The 15,041-nt window shown below is 46.3% G+C and overlaps 1 protein-coding gene across 2 annotated transcripts in view; it reads right to left on the bottom strand.

Moving 5' to 3' along the window:
* The window catches only part of LOC147016363 (uncharacterized), a 183,131-nt gene that overhangs the window by 81,091 nt on the left and 86,999 nt on the right, over window positions 1-15,041 (bottom strand). For both annotated transcript variants that reach the window (XM_085844977.1, XM_085844976.1), the window contains exons 10-11: window positions 5,786-5,838; window positions 354-437 (exon numbers count right to left, since the gene is read on the bottom strand). In XM_085844977.1, the coding sequence (XP_085701103.1) occupies window positions 354-437; window positions 5,786-5,838 (137 nt within the window). The remainder of the gene's footprint in view (window positions 1-353; window positions 438-5,785; window positions 5,839-15,041) is intronic.

Raw genomic sequence — 15,041 nt, 5'->3', positions numbered from 1 at the left:
GGTGGCCTCAGTGTTAGGGTTCTGATAAGTAAGCTAGTCTCAATTAACACATCACTCCTTACATGGATCATAGACAAAAGCATTATTGACCTTCAAGGCAAGATTAATCGACCTGCTGTGGTCAAAGTTTGGCACAAGACGGTCATTACAATGGGAACTGCCTATCAAAGGTCACAAAATATATTGAGCGTACGCTATTTTATAATTCAAAACCTCAATAACAGGATAATAAGATAACAGCTTGTACATGCGACGAACCAAAATCTTTCATACTTCCCTTCCATATTCAAAACTTACCAGCTCCCTCCCCCACTTTCATTAATTAAGACTCGTGCCAGTGCATTGAGACTCACATTGAAATCGACCTTGATTTGACCTGCGAATTCCTCGGCTATGCTTTTCGATGGGGATAAGTGTGCGATCGTCCCGGCCAAGGCCTGCACACAGGAACACACGATATAAGGCAACCACAGCCGAGCAGACCCCAAAAAGCATTAACCACCAAGTTCCGCATCCCAGGTCAGATCAACAGACAATTTGAATATTAATGTGAAGATTTTTTTTTTAAAACAAGAAATAATTCACATTTGAGGGTAATCAAGCTTCAGGTGCAATTCAACTTGGGAAATCCAATATTTACCAAAAAGATAACTTTGAGAAAAAACATTTTGTCAAAAACGATGTTTGCTCAGGAAGTCTTGTCGAGGTGGTGCAATTTACCATCACCTTACGGGGGGTTCCTCAATCTCCGATTGCCTTACCGCATTTCCCTTGACCTCATGTTGCCCTGGCTAGGTATCCTCGACCTCACGTTGCCCTGGCAAGGTATCCTCGACCTCACGTTGCCCTGGCAAGGTATCCTCGACCTCACGTTGCCCTGGCAAAGTATCCTCAACCTCACGTTGCCCTGGCAAGGTATCCTCGACCTCACGTTGCCCTGGCAAAGTATCCTCAACCTCACGTTGCCCTGGCAAGGTATCCTCGACTTCACGTTGCCCTGGCAAGGTATCCTCGACCTCACGTTGCCCTGGCAAGGTATCCTCGACCTCACGTTGCCCTGGCAAGGTATCCTCGACCTCACGTTGCCCTGGCAAGGTTTCCTCGACCTCACGTTGCCCTGGCAAGGTTTCCTCGACCTCACGTTGCCCTGGCAAGGTATCCTCGACCTCACGTTTCCCTGGCAAGGTATCCTCGACCTCACGTTGCCCTGGCAAGGTATCCTCGACCTCACGTTGCCCTGGCAAGGTATCCTCGACCTCACGTTGCCCTGGCAAGGTTTCCTCGACCTCACGTTGCCCTGGCAAGGTTTCCTCGACCTCACGTTGCCCTGGCAAGGTATCCTCGACCTCACGTTTCCCTGGCAAGGTATCCTCGACCTCACGTTGCCCTGGCAAGGTTTCCTCGACCTCACGTTGCCCTTGCAATGTTTCCTCGACCTCACATTGCATTCCCTCCACCTCACATTGCATTGCCTTACCAAGGTTTCCTTGACCTCATCTTGCATTGCCTTACCATGGTTTCCTCAATCTCACATTGCCCTACTAAAGGGGCTGTCACACCTTGACGTTTTAGCCAGCGTATGGCAAGGTCTCAAAATGTATGTAAAACGCTGGCGTATGCTGAACTATTGATGTTTTTTTTTTTTAAGTTTTGGGCGTATAATAACGTGTTGGACGTATGCATAACGTATTCGTAACGTACACAGAACGTTTCAATCACATATAGATAACTTATACCAACGAATGCTGAGCGTGTTGTCGGTGTTCACAACCTATGCCCAACGATAGTCTAACTTATGCATAGCACGAGGCAGCGTATCGCCGACAATAACGTGGCGTAGGCTATTCATAGGCTGCGGCTCGACGATTCAAATCATAACCGCACTCGTGTGCCGAACAAAGATGGCACACGTCGAATACGTTATGGGTAAGTTTTGTATACGTTAAGAGCACGCTGGCATACGTCGTCATACGCAGAGTACGTTGAGAAATTTTCAGCATGTTGAAAATTTCTCGACGTACTCGGCGTACGACACACGTTCCGCATACGCTGGCCACAAGTTGTAGGCACGTTACGCGATCGTTGACACACGTCAACACACGTTACTTGTACATTACTCATAAGTCGAAACACGTCTATGTAATGGTTAGCGTCAGTGTTCCAGACTCCCTGGTTTTTTTTTTGGTTTTTTTTTTTCTTCGGTATGACGGTGATGTTGACACTTCGATTTCTAGTGTGGTTATGATTTAAATCGTTGAGCGGCAGCCTATTAATTATATTATATTATAACCGCACTAGAAATCGAAGTGTCAACATCACCGTCATACCGAAGGAAAAAAACAAAACAAAACAGGGAGTCTGGAACACTGACGCTAACCATTACCTTGACGTGTTTCGACTTATGAGTAACGTACAAGTAACGTGTGTGGACGTGTGTCAACAATCGCGTAACGTGACTACAACACATTACTCATAGGTTAGAAATAAGTTTCGGGTACGTTAAACATTACCTCGACGTGTTTCGACTTATGAGTAACTTAAAAGTAACGTGTGTCGACGTGTGTCAACGATCGCGTAACGTGCCTACAACTTATGGCCAGCGTTATGCGGAACGTGCGAGTCATACGCTGGCATACGTCGAAAAATTTCAAGCATGGAAAATTTGTCTAACAGCTCGGCGTACTACGACGAATGCCAGCGTACCACGACGTATGCCAGCGTGCTCTTAACATATACAAACTTACCCATAACGTATTCGACGTGTGCCAGCGTTTTAGCCAAATTTTTCATACGTCGGGCATACACTGGCTAAATCGTCAAGGTGTGACAGGGCCTTTAGGATTGTTCAACCTCACGTTGCATTACCAAGGTTTCCTCACCCTCACATTGCCTTTCCAAGGATTGCTCAACCTCACGTTTCCTTACCAAGGTTTCCTCGACCTCAGATTGCATTGCCTTACCATGGTTTCCAAATCTCACATTGCCCTACCAAGGTTTCCTCACCCTCACATTGCCTTTCCAAGGATTGCTCAACCTCACGTTGCCTTACCAAGGTTTCCTCGACCTCACATTGCATTGCCTTACCATGGTTTCAAAATCTCACATTGCCCTACCAAGGTTTCCTCAACCTCACATTGCATTGCCTTACCAAGGTTTCCTCAACCCCACATTGCCCTACCAAGGATTCCTCAACCAGACATTGCCTTACCATGGTTTCCTCAATCTCACATTGCCCTACTAAGGATTGCTCAACTTCACGTTTCCTTACCAAGGTTTCCTCAACCTCACATTTTCCTAGCAAGGAATTCCTCAACCAGATATTGCCTTACCACAGTTTCCACAACCTCACATTGCCTTCCTCAACCTAATATTGCCTTCCTCAACCTCCCATCCCCTTCTCACCATTTCCTCAACCTTGCAATTCCTCACTAAGATTTCCTCAACCTCGCATTTCCTCACCAAGGTTTCCTCAACCTCGCTTTCCCTCAACAAGTTTCCTCAACCTAGCATTGCCTCAACAAGGATTCCTCAACCTCGCAAATCCTCACCAAGGATTCCTCAACCTTGCAATTTCCTCACCAAGGTTTCCTCAACCTCGCATATCCTCACCAAGGTTACTCCTCAGCCTAGCATTGCCTCACCAAGTTTTCCTCAACCTCGCATTTCCTCACCAAGGTTTCCTCAACCTCACATAGGTCTCCTCAACCTCACAAAGCCTCACCAAGGTTTCCTCAACCTCGCATATCCTCACCAAGGTTTCCTCAACCTCGCAATTCCTCACCAAGGAATCCTCAACATTGCATTTCCTCACCAAGGTTTCCTCAACCTCGCACATCCTCACCAAGGATTCCTCAACCTCGCATAACCTCACCAAGGATTCCTCAACCTCGCATAACCTCACCAAGGATTCCTCAACCTTGCATATCCTCACCAAGGTTGCCTCAACCTCGCATATCATCACGAAGGTTTTCCTCAACATAGCAAATTCCTCACCAAGGGTTCATCAACCTAGCATTGCCTCACCAAGGTTACCTCTACCTCGCATTCCTCAACCTCGCAATTCCTCACCAAGGATTCCTCAACCTTGCATTTCCTCACCAAGGTTTCCTCAACCTCGCAATTCCTCACCAAGGTTTCCTCAACCTCGCATGTCCTCACCAAGGTGTCCTCAACCTAGCATGTCCTCACCAAGGTTTCCTCAACCTAGCATTGCCTCACCTTCACATATCCTCACCAAGGTTTCCTCAACCTTGCATTTCCTCACCAAGGTTTCCTCAACCTCGCATATCCTCACCAAGGTTTCCCCAACCTCGCATATCCTCACCAAGATTTCCTCAACCCAGCATTTCCTCACCAAGGTTTCGTCAACCTTGCATTGCCTTACCAAGGTTTCCTCAACCTAGCATTCCCTTACCAAGGTTTCCTCAACCTAGCATTCCCTTACCAAGGTTTCCTCAACCTCGCATATACTCACCAAGGTTTCCTCAACCTCGCATATACTCACCAAGGTTTCCTCAACTTCGCATATCCTCACCAAGGTTTCGTCAACCTTGCATTTCCTCACCAAGGTTTCCTCAACCTCACATTTCCTCACCAAGGTTTCCTCAACCTAGCATTGCCTCACAAAGGTGTCCTCAACCTCGCATTTCCTCACCAAGATATTCCTCAACCTCACATTTCCTCACCAAGGTTTCCTCAACCTCGCATTACCTCACCAAGGTTTCCTCAACCTCGCATTTCCTCACCAAGGTTTCCTCAACCTCGCATTTCCTCACCAAGGTTTCCTCAACCTCGCATTTCCTCACCAAGGTTTCTTCAACCTCGCATATCCTCACCAAGGTTTTCACAACCTCGCAATTCCTCACCAAGGTTTTCACAACCTCGCAATTCCTCACCAAGGTTTCCTCAACCACACATTTCCTCACCAAGGTTTCCTCAACCACACCTTTTCTCACCAAGGTATCCTCAACCTGACGCTCCCTTATCGTGGTTTCCTCACCCTCCCATCACATTCCTGCAGTTTCCTCAACCTCGCACCGCCTAATCACAGTTTTCTCAACCTCCCACCGCCTAATCACGGTTTCCTCAATCTCCCATCACCTTCCTGCAGTTTCCTCAACCTCCCACCGACTAATCACAGTTTTCTCAACCTCCCACCGCCTAAACACGGTTTTCTCAATCTCACATTGCCTTACCACAATTTCCTGAACATTACATTTCCTCACTGTGACTTCCGAAACATCCCATCAAGTTTCTGCGGTTTCCTTAACCTCGCATTTCCTCACCACATTTTCCTCAACTTCCCATCACCTTCGCGCAGTTTCCTCAACCTCCCATCACTTTACTGCCATTTCCTCAATCTCCCATTACCTTACCAGTTTTTTCAATCACTCATTACCTTACGATGGTTTCCTCAACAATCCATTGCCTTACACAGTTTCCTCACCTCAGTTTCCTCAACCACACATCACCTTACTGCATTTTCCTCACTTTGGCTATTCATGGAACAACCAAATGAAATAAATTAATTCACTAATATAACCATAATAGTCCTGCCCTTCATTTATAACTATTTTGCAGATGATAAAGAATCATGTGAAACTTTACTTTGACAACAGTTGTGAAAGAATGGAGGGAAGAACCGTTTGGAAAATTAATTAGATAGTTGCAACACAAGAACTTCCAGACAAACTAAACCACATGATGCAAAATGGATGCACAGGTCGGTAAAGTAAAATAAAAACAGACCATTGGTCATATGAAAAGGTACACATTCACCCAATACCTTTTTCTGTTTGCGTCGCGTTCTCTCAAGCAGCTTACGGGAGAGCGGTATGGCTGTACACACACAGCAACAGCAACACGGATAATAAACTTGCACCCAATTAAACTCGGGTGAAATTAAACAAAATAAGCACAAACACATAGAACATCAACCTGGGCAAAATGATCTGTTAACAATTCAGACTCCATCACGACACTCACTAAGGGATGACAGGATGACCGATAGGTATGCACACTTGCCTCTAAGCAGTCTAGCCTGGATTCTAATGCCGATCCTATAGACCGTCATCCCAGTGTTTCACTGGCAGGGTGATTCATCAATGTGTGTGCAATCCCTCAGATCAGTGCCGGATTAAGCCTCGGCTGGCCCGAAGGCACATTTTGAAATTTTAGAGAATGGCCTGAAAAATTTTAAATTAGAACTCGGGCTCATGGAAATGGACCCCAGCCAAAAGATGAACTGATTCAAGAACAAAATATTTAATACAGAAAAAAGACATATTTAATGTGAAAATAATTTTTGGCCCAAGTTTTTGGCTGGCCCTAAGGCACATGCCTCGTCTGCCTAATGGTTAATCCAGCACTGCCTCAGATGGACGTTAAAAGGGCATCCCATCTGCCGGCATTCATTGGTGGATGTTAAAGATCCCACGCTGTCCTTTGCGAAGAGTAGGCAAGCTATTACAAACTAATTCCAAACTCTTGCCTCACCAGCAGAGGGCACTGCATCAGCTTCAAAGCCGTGCCCTCAGCCGACGATGCTAACCCGTAGCCAAGTGCCACATACGAACAAAGAAGACGACCCGCTGGAGGGCAAGACACGAATTGAGCAACACGATATTCAACAATGACCAATAGAATGTTTTCTGTCAGGATTAAAACAAGTTGTCCAATTAAAATTCAAACAAATCTTAAAAATTAAAAAAAAAAAGAGATAAACAACAAAACAATAATCAGTATGTATCGACTCGTTATCAACATGGTCATTAGCGGCAACAGTGGTACACAAACACATTTTGCACTCAAATCTTCCTGCCAAAACGAATTTGGTTGCTTTCCATTTTATTGCCTGTGTCACCTCTACGAGTGGACGGAGGTGATGTTTTCACCCCTGTTTCTTTGTCTGTCTGCCTGTCTGTGAACAGGATATGTCAAAAGGTTTTGGACGGATTCGGTCAAGGACGAATTGATTACATTTTGGAGAAGATCCGAATCCGGGTAGAAGAATTTCAAAGGGATTCTTCACCATTGAGAGATGGGACCAAAATTGATACAGAGCATGATATTTCAAAAACTTGTGGACGAGTTGTGACAAAATTAGGTGGATGAGTTGCATAGGTGCCAAGAACAAGCCGACTCAATTTTGGTTCAGGTCTGGATCCAGATCCAGCCCATCAGTGGGATACAAAACATAAACTGTTCAGCCTGGCAGAGTTACGTGCTCCACCGACTGCCGTTCTCCTTTCAAATGTTTTAATTCGATATCAAGCTGCAAAATCTTTAGAAAAAAATGAAATGTAGAGGAGGAACAAATTGGCGAACGACGACGTAAGAAACAGCAAACGTGAACCGTTATGCAACTCTACGTTTCATACAAGTGGTGTAAATCACCTGGGTGGCAACACAAACCAATAATGAATAAATAAGCATCATAAGTCAAGCGGTTAAATAAAGTGACACTATTTCATTAGTTGAATACTCAAAGCCAAGAATCACCATATAGTTGCAACCATTTAATGCCCAGATTCAGTGGTATAATGGCTAGAGCATCTGTTCCGAGTCCAGGAGGTCAGTGGTTCCAACCCCAACAAAGTTTTCAAATGGTACTTGCAGCTTCCTTGCTTGATGCTAAACATTTTAAAAGGACAGTGCACAGACAAAACAACCCGAGGTTGGCAATTACTGTGCAGGCTTTGATTGGCCCGATCGCCTCCTCATGCAAAGAGTTCCTTGCAAGGGAACAGACATACGTACGTACAGTCGTGGCCAAAAATATAGGCTTCCTTGCACTTTTTTCAAATATACACAATTTCTTGCAGAAAATTGTTGAAATTTAAAAAATATTTTGGTATTCACATATATATTTCTTTGGTTTGCATTGGTACAAAACAAAAAAGCTGGAAAAAAACAACTAAAGCTTCGCTTATTCCACACAGAAATCCTAAAATGGCCCAAAAAAAAGTTATGAGAAAATTATATTCCAAGCAGGTGATTCTCCTTTACTTTGGAATTGAACTCACCTGTGGTGAGTTGCAAGTGCCTGCAATGTAAAAACCACTCATTCAACCAGTTTGAATAGTCCTGTGTCCACGGTATGGAATGTTATCAGGAAATTTAAGGCCCATGGCACTGTAGCCAACCTCCCTGGACGTGGCCGCAAGAGAAAACTTGATCGAAGATTGCAGCGAAGGATTGTTCGAATGGTGGAGAAAGCACCTCGATCAACTGCCAAACGGATTCAAGCTGACCTTCAGACACAAGGTACGACAGTTTCAACTCGCACCATCCATCACCAACTCAATGAAAGGGGGTTCTATGGTAGGAGACCTCGGAGGACCCCACTGCTGAGAGATAGAAGAAAGTCCGACTGGAGTTTGCCAAAATCCTTCTGGGAGAATGTCCTGTGGACAGATGAGACCAAATTGGATCTTTTTGGGAAAGCACATCATCTCTGTGTTTACAGATAACAAAATGAAGCCTTCAAGGAAAAGAACACCTTCCCTACAGTCAAACATGAAGGAGGTTCAGTGATGTTTTGGGGTTGCTGTGCTGCCTCTGGCAATGAGTGCCCTGAATGTGTGCACGGCATCATGAAATCAGGAGATTACCAAGGCGTTTTGGAGCACAATGTTCAACCCAGTGTCAGAAAGCTGGGTCTCCGTCGAAGGTCATTGGCCTTGCAGCAGGACAATGACCCCAAACCCACTTCAAAAAAACACCCAGGAATGGTTTATTTTTTTTATTTTTTTTTTTTTGTATACCTTGGTCGAGGCTCGTATGAGAGCTAACACACAACTCACAGCAAGGAGGAATGAGACAAGAGGGGCGGGAGTGGAAGGGACAAAACAGTGGGGAACAGACACATTAGGTGAACTGTGGAAGGGAGAGGGATGGGGATGGGTCGGGGAACATGGCGAAGAGAAGATGGACATTTCAGGGACTTTCAGGAAGGAAAGTAGGAGAAATGAAGGAAGTGGGCTTGGGTGGATTATCGGGGGTAGAAAAGATCGAGGATTTGGATGGGGGAAGATAAGAGGTGGTGGTGAACAGCTGTTTTGAAAGCCTGGAGGGAAGAATGGGAAAGAATAGAGTGAGGAAGTTTATTCCAAAGGCAGGAAAAAAGAGGAATGAAAGAGTGAAGATGAGCAGTGATTAGTGATTTTGGTAGTTTTACCAGAAGGGGGTTGTTGGCGGACCTTGAGCGCCCTGTGGAAATGTGGTGGGGACAAATCGCAGAGAGAGCAGGGGGGCAAGGCTGGAGAGGAGTCGGTAGAAGACAGAAAGACCACCGACCAACCTGCGGTGATTGAGTGAGAGGCCCAAAGACTCAGCTTCATTGCGGGAGATGCCGATGATCTTAAATGCCCTGGTTTCGACAGCGTGAAGCCGAGAAAGGTGGGAGGCAGGAGCACCAGCCCAGAGGGGAGAGCAGTACTCCATCAGGCTACGGACAAAAGCTTTGTAAGTGGTCAGGAGCTCAAGAGGGCCGAGGAAGGACTTAGCACGACGGAGGATTCCCAGTCGGCGACTGGCTTTTGAGGCGAGGTTGGAAATGTGACTTTCCCAGGAAAGGTCATGGCAGATAGTGAGACCTAGAAGCTTGAAAGAAAAGACTTCTTCCAGAGGATTGTTGAGAAAGTGGATGGGGGGTTTGTAAACGGTCCTTTCGAAGAGACATAGTGAGAGTGTGAGATTTGTCTGGATTGAAAGACATGTTCCACGTGTTGGACCAGTTTGTGATTTTATCCAGATCTGCAGTGAGTGAAGAAGCTGCTGCTTGCCGGTCTGAGGGATGACAGATGGTACGGCAGAGGGTGGAGTCGTCGGCAAAGAGAAATAGAGGATTTTCCAGAGAGTCCGAGAGATCATTGATGAAAACCAGAAAAAGAACAGGGCCCAGAACGCTACCTTGAGGAACTCCAGCCTGCACAGGAAGAGGGGATGAAAGAACTCCATTTAGGGCCACACGTTGACTGCGACAGGAGAGGAAGTCTGCGAGCCATGAGTGGAGATGTCCTTGAATACCATGGGAAGAGAGTTTGGTGAGTAGGGCAGGGTGCCAGACTGTGTCAAAAGCACGTGATATGTCCAGGGATACGGCTCGGATTTCCTGTCTGGCATTGAGGACCTCCATCCATTGATGGGAGAGCAGAAGTAGCATATCCAGGGTAGAGTGACCTGGTCTGAAACCAAATTGATGATTGGAAATCAAGCCATTGGAGAAGAGGAAGGATTTCATATCTGAGGCGATGATGGATTCCATCACCTTGCTGATGATTGGGAGAAGGCTGATTGGTCTGTAGTTATAGGGATCTGTTTTTGCACCTTTTTATGCAGGGCAGTGATGTTAGCAGATTTCCAAGCAGATGGCAGATGACCTTGGGCAAATGAGAGGGTGAATAGAACAGAGAGAGGGTGAGCAAGAGCAGAAGAGCAGGCTTTGAGGACACGTGGGCTGATGCCGTCTGGACCGGTTGCAGAATCTGACTCGAGGTTTGAAAGCAAGCTCTCCACCTTGTCAGGAGAAAAGGATACAGAGTCCAGGGACAGTTGGGTGCGACTGGGTAAAGTGGGTAGAGATAGTGATGGGTTTGGGACACAAGATTTAGCTGCAAACACCGAGTTTAGACATTCAGCTTTATCACGTGTGGAATCAGCAGTGCGGCCATTTGAGGTAAGGGAGGGGATGGAGGGGGAACATACACCAGAAACAGATTTGATTAAACGCCACCAGGATTTTGAGGAGGGAGAGAGGTTTGAGAGTTCAGACTTGAGATGAGAAAGATGTTGTTTTCTGGCTCTCCTGAGGGTAGCTACACACTTGTTCCGAGCTTTGTGGAAAGAACTGAGATTGCCCTCAGTTGGGTTTGCTTTCCATGAGGCAAAGGCAAGTTGTTTCAGGACAACTGCCTCGCCACAAGCTTCAGTAAACCAAGGGCGGGAGGAAGGGTAAGACAACTGAACACGAGAGGGGATAAATCTGTGCATGAGGGAGAGCAAGTTTCTTTGAAAGAATTCCCAGGATGAGTTGATGTTTGAGAAAGTAGTGATAGGAGACCAGTCTGTAAGTTTGATGGCTGCTCGGAGACCCTGCCAGTCGGCTTGAGTGAAATGCCAGACTCGACGGCGGTGAGGTGGTTCTCTGATAACAGCCAGAGAGATGTCCACTTTAACAAGGACGTGGTCAGAAGAACCAATTGGAGCGAAGGAAGAGCAGCAGATATTGTCAGGGAAATTTGTCAAAATCAGATCCAGAAGAGATGGAGTACCATTGGTTGAGATCCGGGTCGGGAAGTTGACCGATTGAGTCAGTCCCAATGAGTCGCAGAAAGCTTTTGCTGAGGTGCCATGGCAGGTGAGAGAGGTACCCACACCTAGCCAACTGGCGTGATGACAATTGAAGTCACCACATAAGAGGAAGAGAGAGTTTGGATGAGAAGATAGAAGATGGTCCATGTTTTCGGATAGTGAGATGTAGATGGAGTCATCACTGTTCGGTGGACGGTACAGTACACATATAAACATGAGGTGGGAGTGGAGGGGAAGCCGAAGCCAGAGGTATTCCTGGGGGTGTGGGGGAGTGAGAGCAGTGCATGGAGAGTGAGGAATAGAGTCTTTGATGAAGAGAGCAACACCTCCACCAGGACGAGGCTCAGGTCTGTCATACCGTAAGAGGGAGTAGCCAGGGAGAGATACTTGGGAGTCAGACACGTCTTGGGAGAGGAAAGTTTCTGTTAGGCAGATAATGTCTGGTTTGTCAGTGGCAACCTGTATGGAAAGATCTGAAAGGTTTGAGCGAAGGCCCCGGATATTTGAGGTCCACACTTTTAATGAAGAGGAAGGGGAGGAGGCTTTGGGTGCAGGAGGTGGAGGGGAGGGGGAGGGTAGGACAAGGGACGAGGGGGCAGGTAAGGAGGGTTGCTGGAGGAGGGTGGGGTATTGCAGAACAGCGGGGGGAGGGGACCGAATGAGGAGGAGAAAAGGCTCTGTGGTGCTGGGGGAGAGGGGGACAAGAGACAAGGAAGAAGGCAGTTGAGGATTTGAGGAGGTGGAGTGAAGAGATGGAGGTGAGAGGGCAGTGGAGGGAGGCAGGTTGGTGGATGAGAGGGGGGGCAACTTTGAGAAGGAAGAGTGAGGGGGATGAAAGGTGGGAGAAAGGTGAGCGGGGGATTTTTGAGAGAGATGAGAGGGGGGCTTGGAGGGAGAAGAGTGGGATGGTTGCTTTGAGAGTGAGAGTGAGGGGTGAGGGGGGTGAGTTGGCACTGAAGTTGGAAAAAAAGAATGTTTGATGGAAAGCGAGCATCCATGGCAAACTGTGGTTTTTAAAAGTTTTAGGTCAGAGATGCGATTTAACACAATTCTTGATGGGTGCAATGAAGGCGAATTCAGAGCATGGAGAGAAGAAGCGCTGTAATAGTTGGATTTTTTAGGCAAGGAATGAAGGAGAGCTCGAAATGAGAGCAATCTGTTAAAATAGCAGAAGAGTAGTGCATTGTGAAACAGTAAAGAGTACCACATGTGTGAGAGAGGAAGATGAAGCATTATAAGATCGTTTTTGTTGTTAAAAATAATGTATGAGAGAGTTCAACAGATTTGGTCATGGAAGTGTAAAAAAAAAAAATAAAAAAAATAAAAAATAAAAATAAAAATAAAAATCGAGGAAGAAGACGAGGAGGAAGTTAAGAGGAAGAAGAAGCAGAATCGGGAGAAGGGGAGAAGGTGAGCGTGTTGTTGTTGTTGGGTGTATATATATATAAATATATATATATTTTTGTTGTTAATATTAATATATGAGAGAGTTCAACAGATTAGGTCATGGAAGTGTAAAAAAAAAATAAAAAAAATCAAAAAAAAATCGAGGAAGAAGACGAGGAGGAAGTTAAGAGGAAGAAGAAGAAGCAGAATCGGGAGAAGGTGAGCGTGTTGTTGTTGTAGGTTTTTAATTTTTTTTTTTTTTTTTTTTTTTTTTTTTGAGATAAGAAAGAGATTAGTTGGGAGAATGGGGGATGTTTGGAAAGTGGGGAGGATCAAAATTGAAGGTAATGGGGAGGATAGAAAATGAAGGTAATGGGGAGAAAAAACAAACAACAAAAAAAAAACGATCGAACACCGAGTGGAACCGGTAGGCCTCAAGCACAGGTAAGAACGTCGACAAAAATACTCACAAAATAGCACGATTTTTGAAACAAAACCGAACTAGCAACACACAGTAACATGTAGGTGAGAAAATTAAACAGTTAAAACGGGACAAATAACAACCGGAAACTTAGCTTTGAGAACGTCAGCAGGGAGTCCCAAAGGAGACCTCTCGCTGCTCAAAACCGGAACCGGAAGTTCAATAAAACCGGAACCGGAAGTGGCCAGCAATAAGTCCAGATCTAAATCCCATTGAACACCTGTGGGGAGATCTGAAAACAGCAGTTGGGAGAAGGCACCCTTCAAATCTGGGAGAACTGGAGCAGTTTGTACAATAAGAGTGGAAAAAACTACCAGTAGAGAGGTGAAGGAAGCTCATTCATGGATACAGGAAGTGCTTCACTGTAGTTATTTTGTCAAAAGTCTGTGATACCAAATATTAAATCTAGGGTGTCAATTATTTTGTCAATGCCATTTCTGTTTATTTTCTGATTTAAAAGGATATATTGTTGTGGGGCCGGGTCTCGGTGGCGAGCACGACCGCTAGGTGGAGCAGTAGAGTCGGCTCCACCGAACACCCGGAATTTAGGTCGTACCTTTCAGATAAATCCGAAAGGTCACGGGTCCCTTATCGGACCAAAGATCGCCAATAGGTCGACCACGTGGGGTAGGGTCAATTGCCAATTTCAATATACCTCAATACCCACGTCGTCAAACTACCGGGGAAATTCACCCTCGGCAGGATCTGCGCGATCCGGGCCGTTACCGAGCCGGATCCGAGTCGTACCCCGAGCGGAGAGTACCAGAACCCTACCGGCCAATTGCACGATTAGGCAACAATGAGGCCTCCTAATTCCCGTTCGCAGCGCGGCAGAACAATGATAGAAAGGACAAGGACGAGCTGGTATATTCAACAATAGGGGAATTTATTTACAATAATCGGGGACGAGGGGAGCACGAATAAAATAAATGTAATTTACAAGCAAAGGAAAGCACTTACACGATTCTACTTGAAGACAGGGCCGACAAACACACACACACACACAAATACCCAGAGAATGGACCTCAGTGGGTCTTCAGTCAGTCGAGCTGGGCCGGGGTACCTGTCCTGCCTCGTGCGGTCACACCGACGCGAACCACCACGGTGGGACTCCAACCCACGACCTTGGCGTTGCCAGCACCAAGACTGCAGAATGCTCAACAACGACCACAGGCCGTTCCGCAATCACCACCATGATTGCAGACCGCTATCGCCACGATCCTCCATAACGCACTCTTGTCGACAACCACTCACTGGCTTTGGATGCCAGGTTGGAAATGTCTTAATTGAAATGTCCTTTCCCACAAGAAATGTCTCACACACGATGACAGGCTGCTCAGCAAACGCCACGATCTCCGTCTGCAGAACACTGGTCCCGACAACCACACTCCTCCTCTTTAGGAGGGAGGGGCTTCTTCTCCTGGCCACTCGCCTCCTGATTGGACGAGGGGTTCTCAGGTGACTCGTGGCGGCCTCTCGATTGGCTTGGGCGCGCGTGTAGTGCTCGCCCTCTGCTCATTGGCTGGAGGAAACGCTCTCCTCCCCTCCTGAGAGCGGAGCTTCGACCGGAGACAACGAAAGCTCCGCCCACGTCCCCAGCCAAAAACACGTGCGTAATGGCGACCGGGTCGAGTCAGGGACGGTGGCGATGTTGTTGTCGTTCTTGTAGTTGTTGAGTTGTCGTAGTTTATGTAGATGTGGAGGATGTATAAAAAAAACCTAACTAAAAAAGTAACTCGTAGCGCACACACGAAATTCCCATTAGACAGATCCTAACTATAAACACATACTTATTGAAATAACTAAGCTTTGGGGCTGCTATCTGTTTGTGTGCAGTAAGGTTTCCAAATCCGCAACAATA

The sequence above is a fragment of the Eptatretus burgeri genome, chromosome 11, assembly GCF_056783735.1.
Source record: "Eptatretus burgeri isolate ZD-2024b chromosome 11, Ebu_testis_v1, whole genome shotgun sequence".
NCBI lineage: Eukaryota > Metazoa > Chordata > Myxini > Myxiniformes > Myxinidae > Eptatretus > Eptatretus burgeri.
Note: the sequence above shows the minus strand (reverse complement) of the source record. Positions and strands in the feature narration are given on the sequence as shown.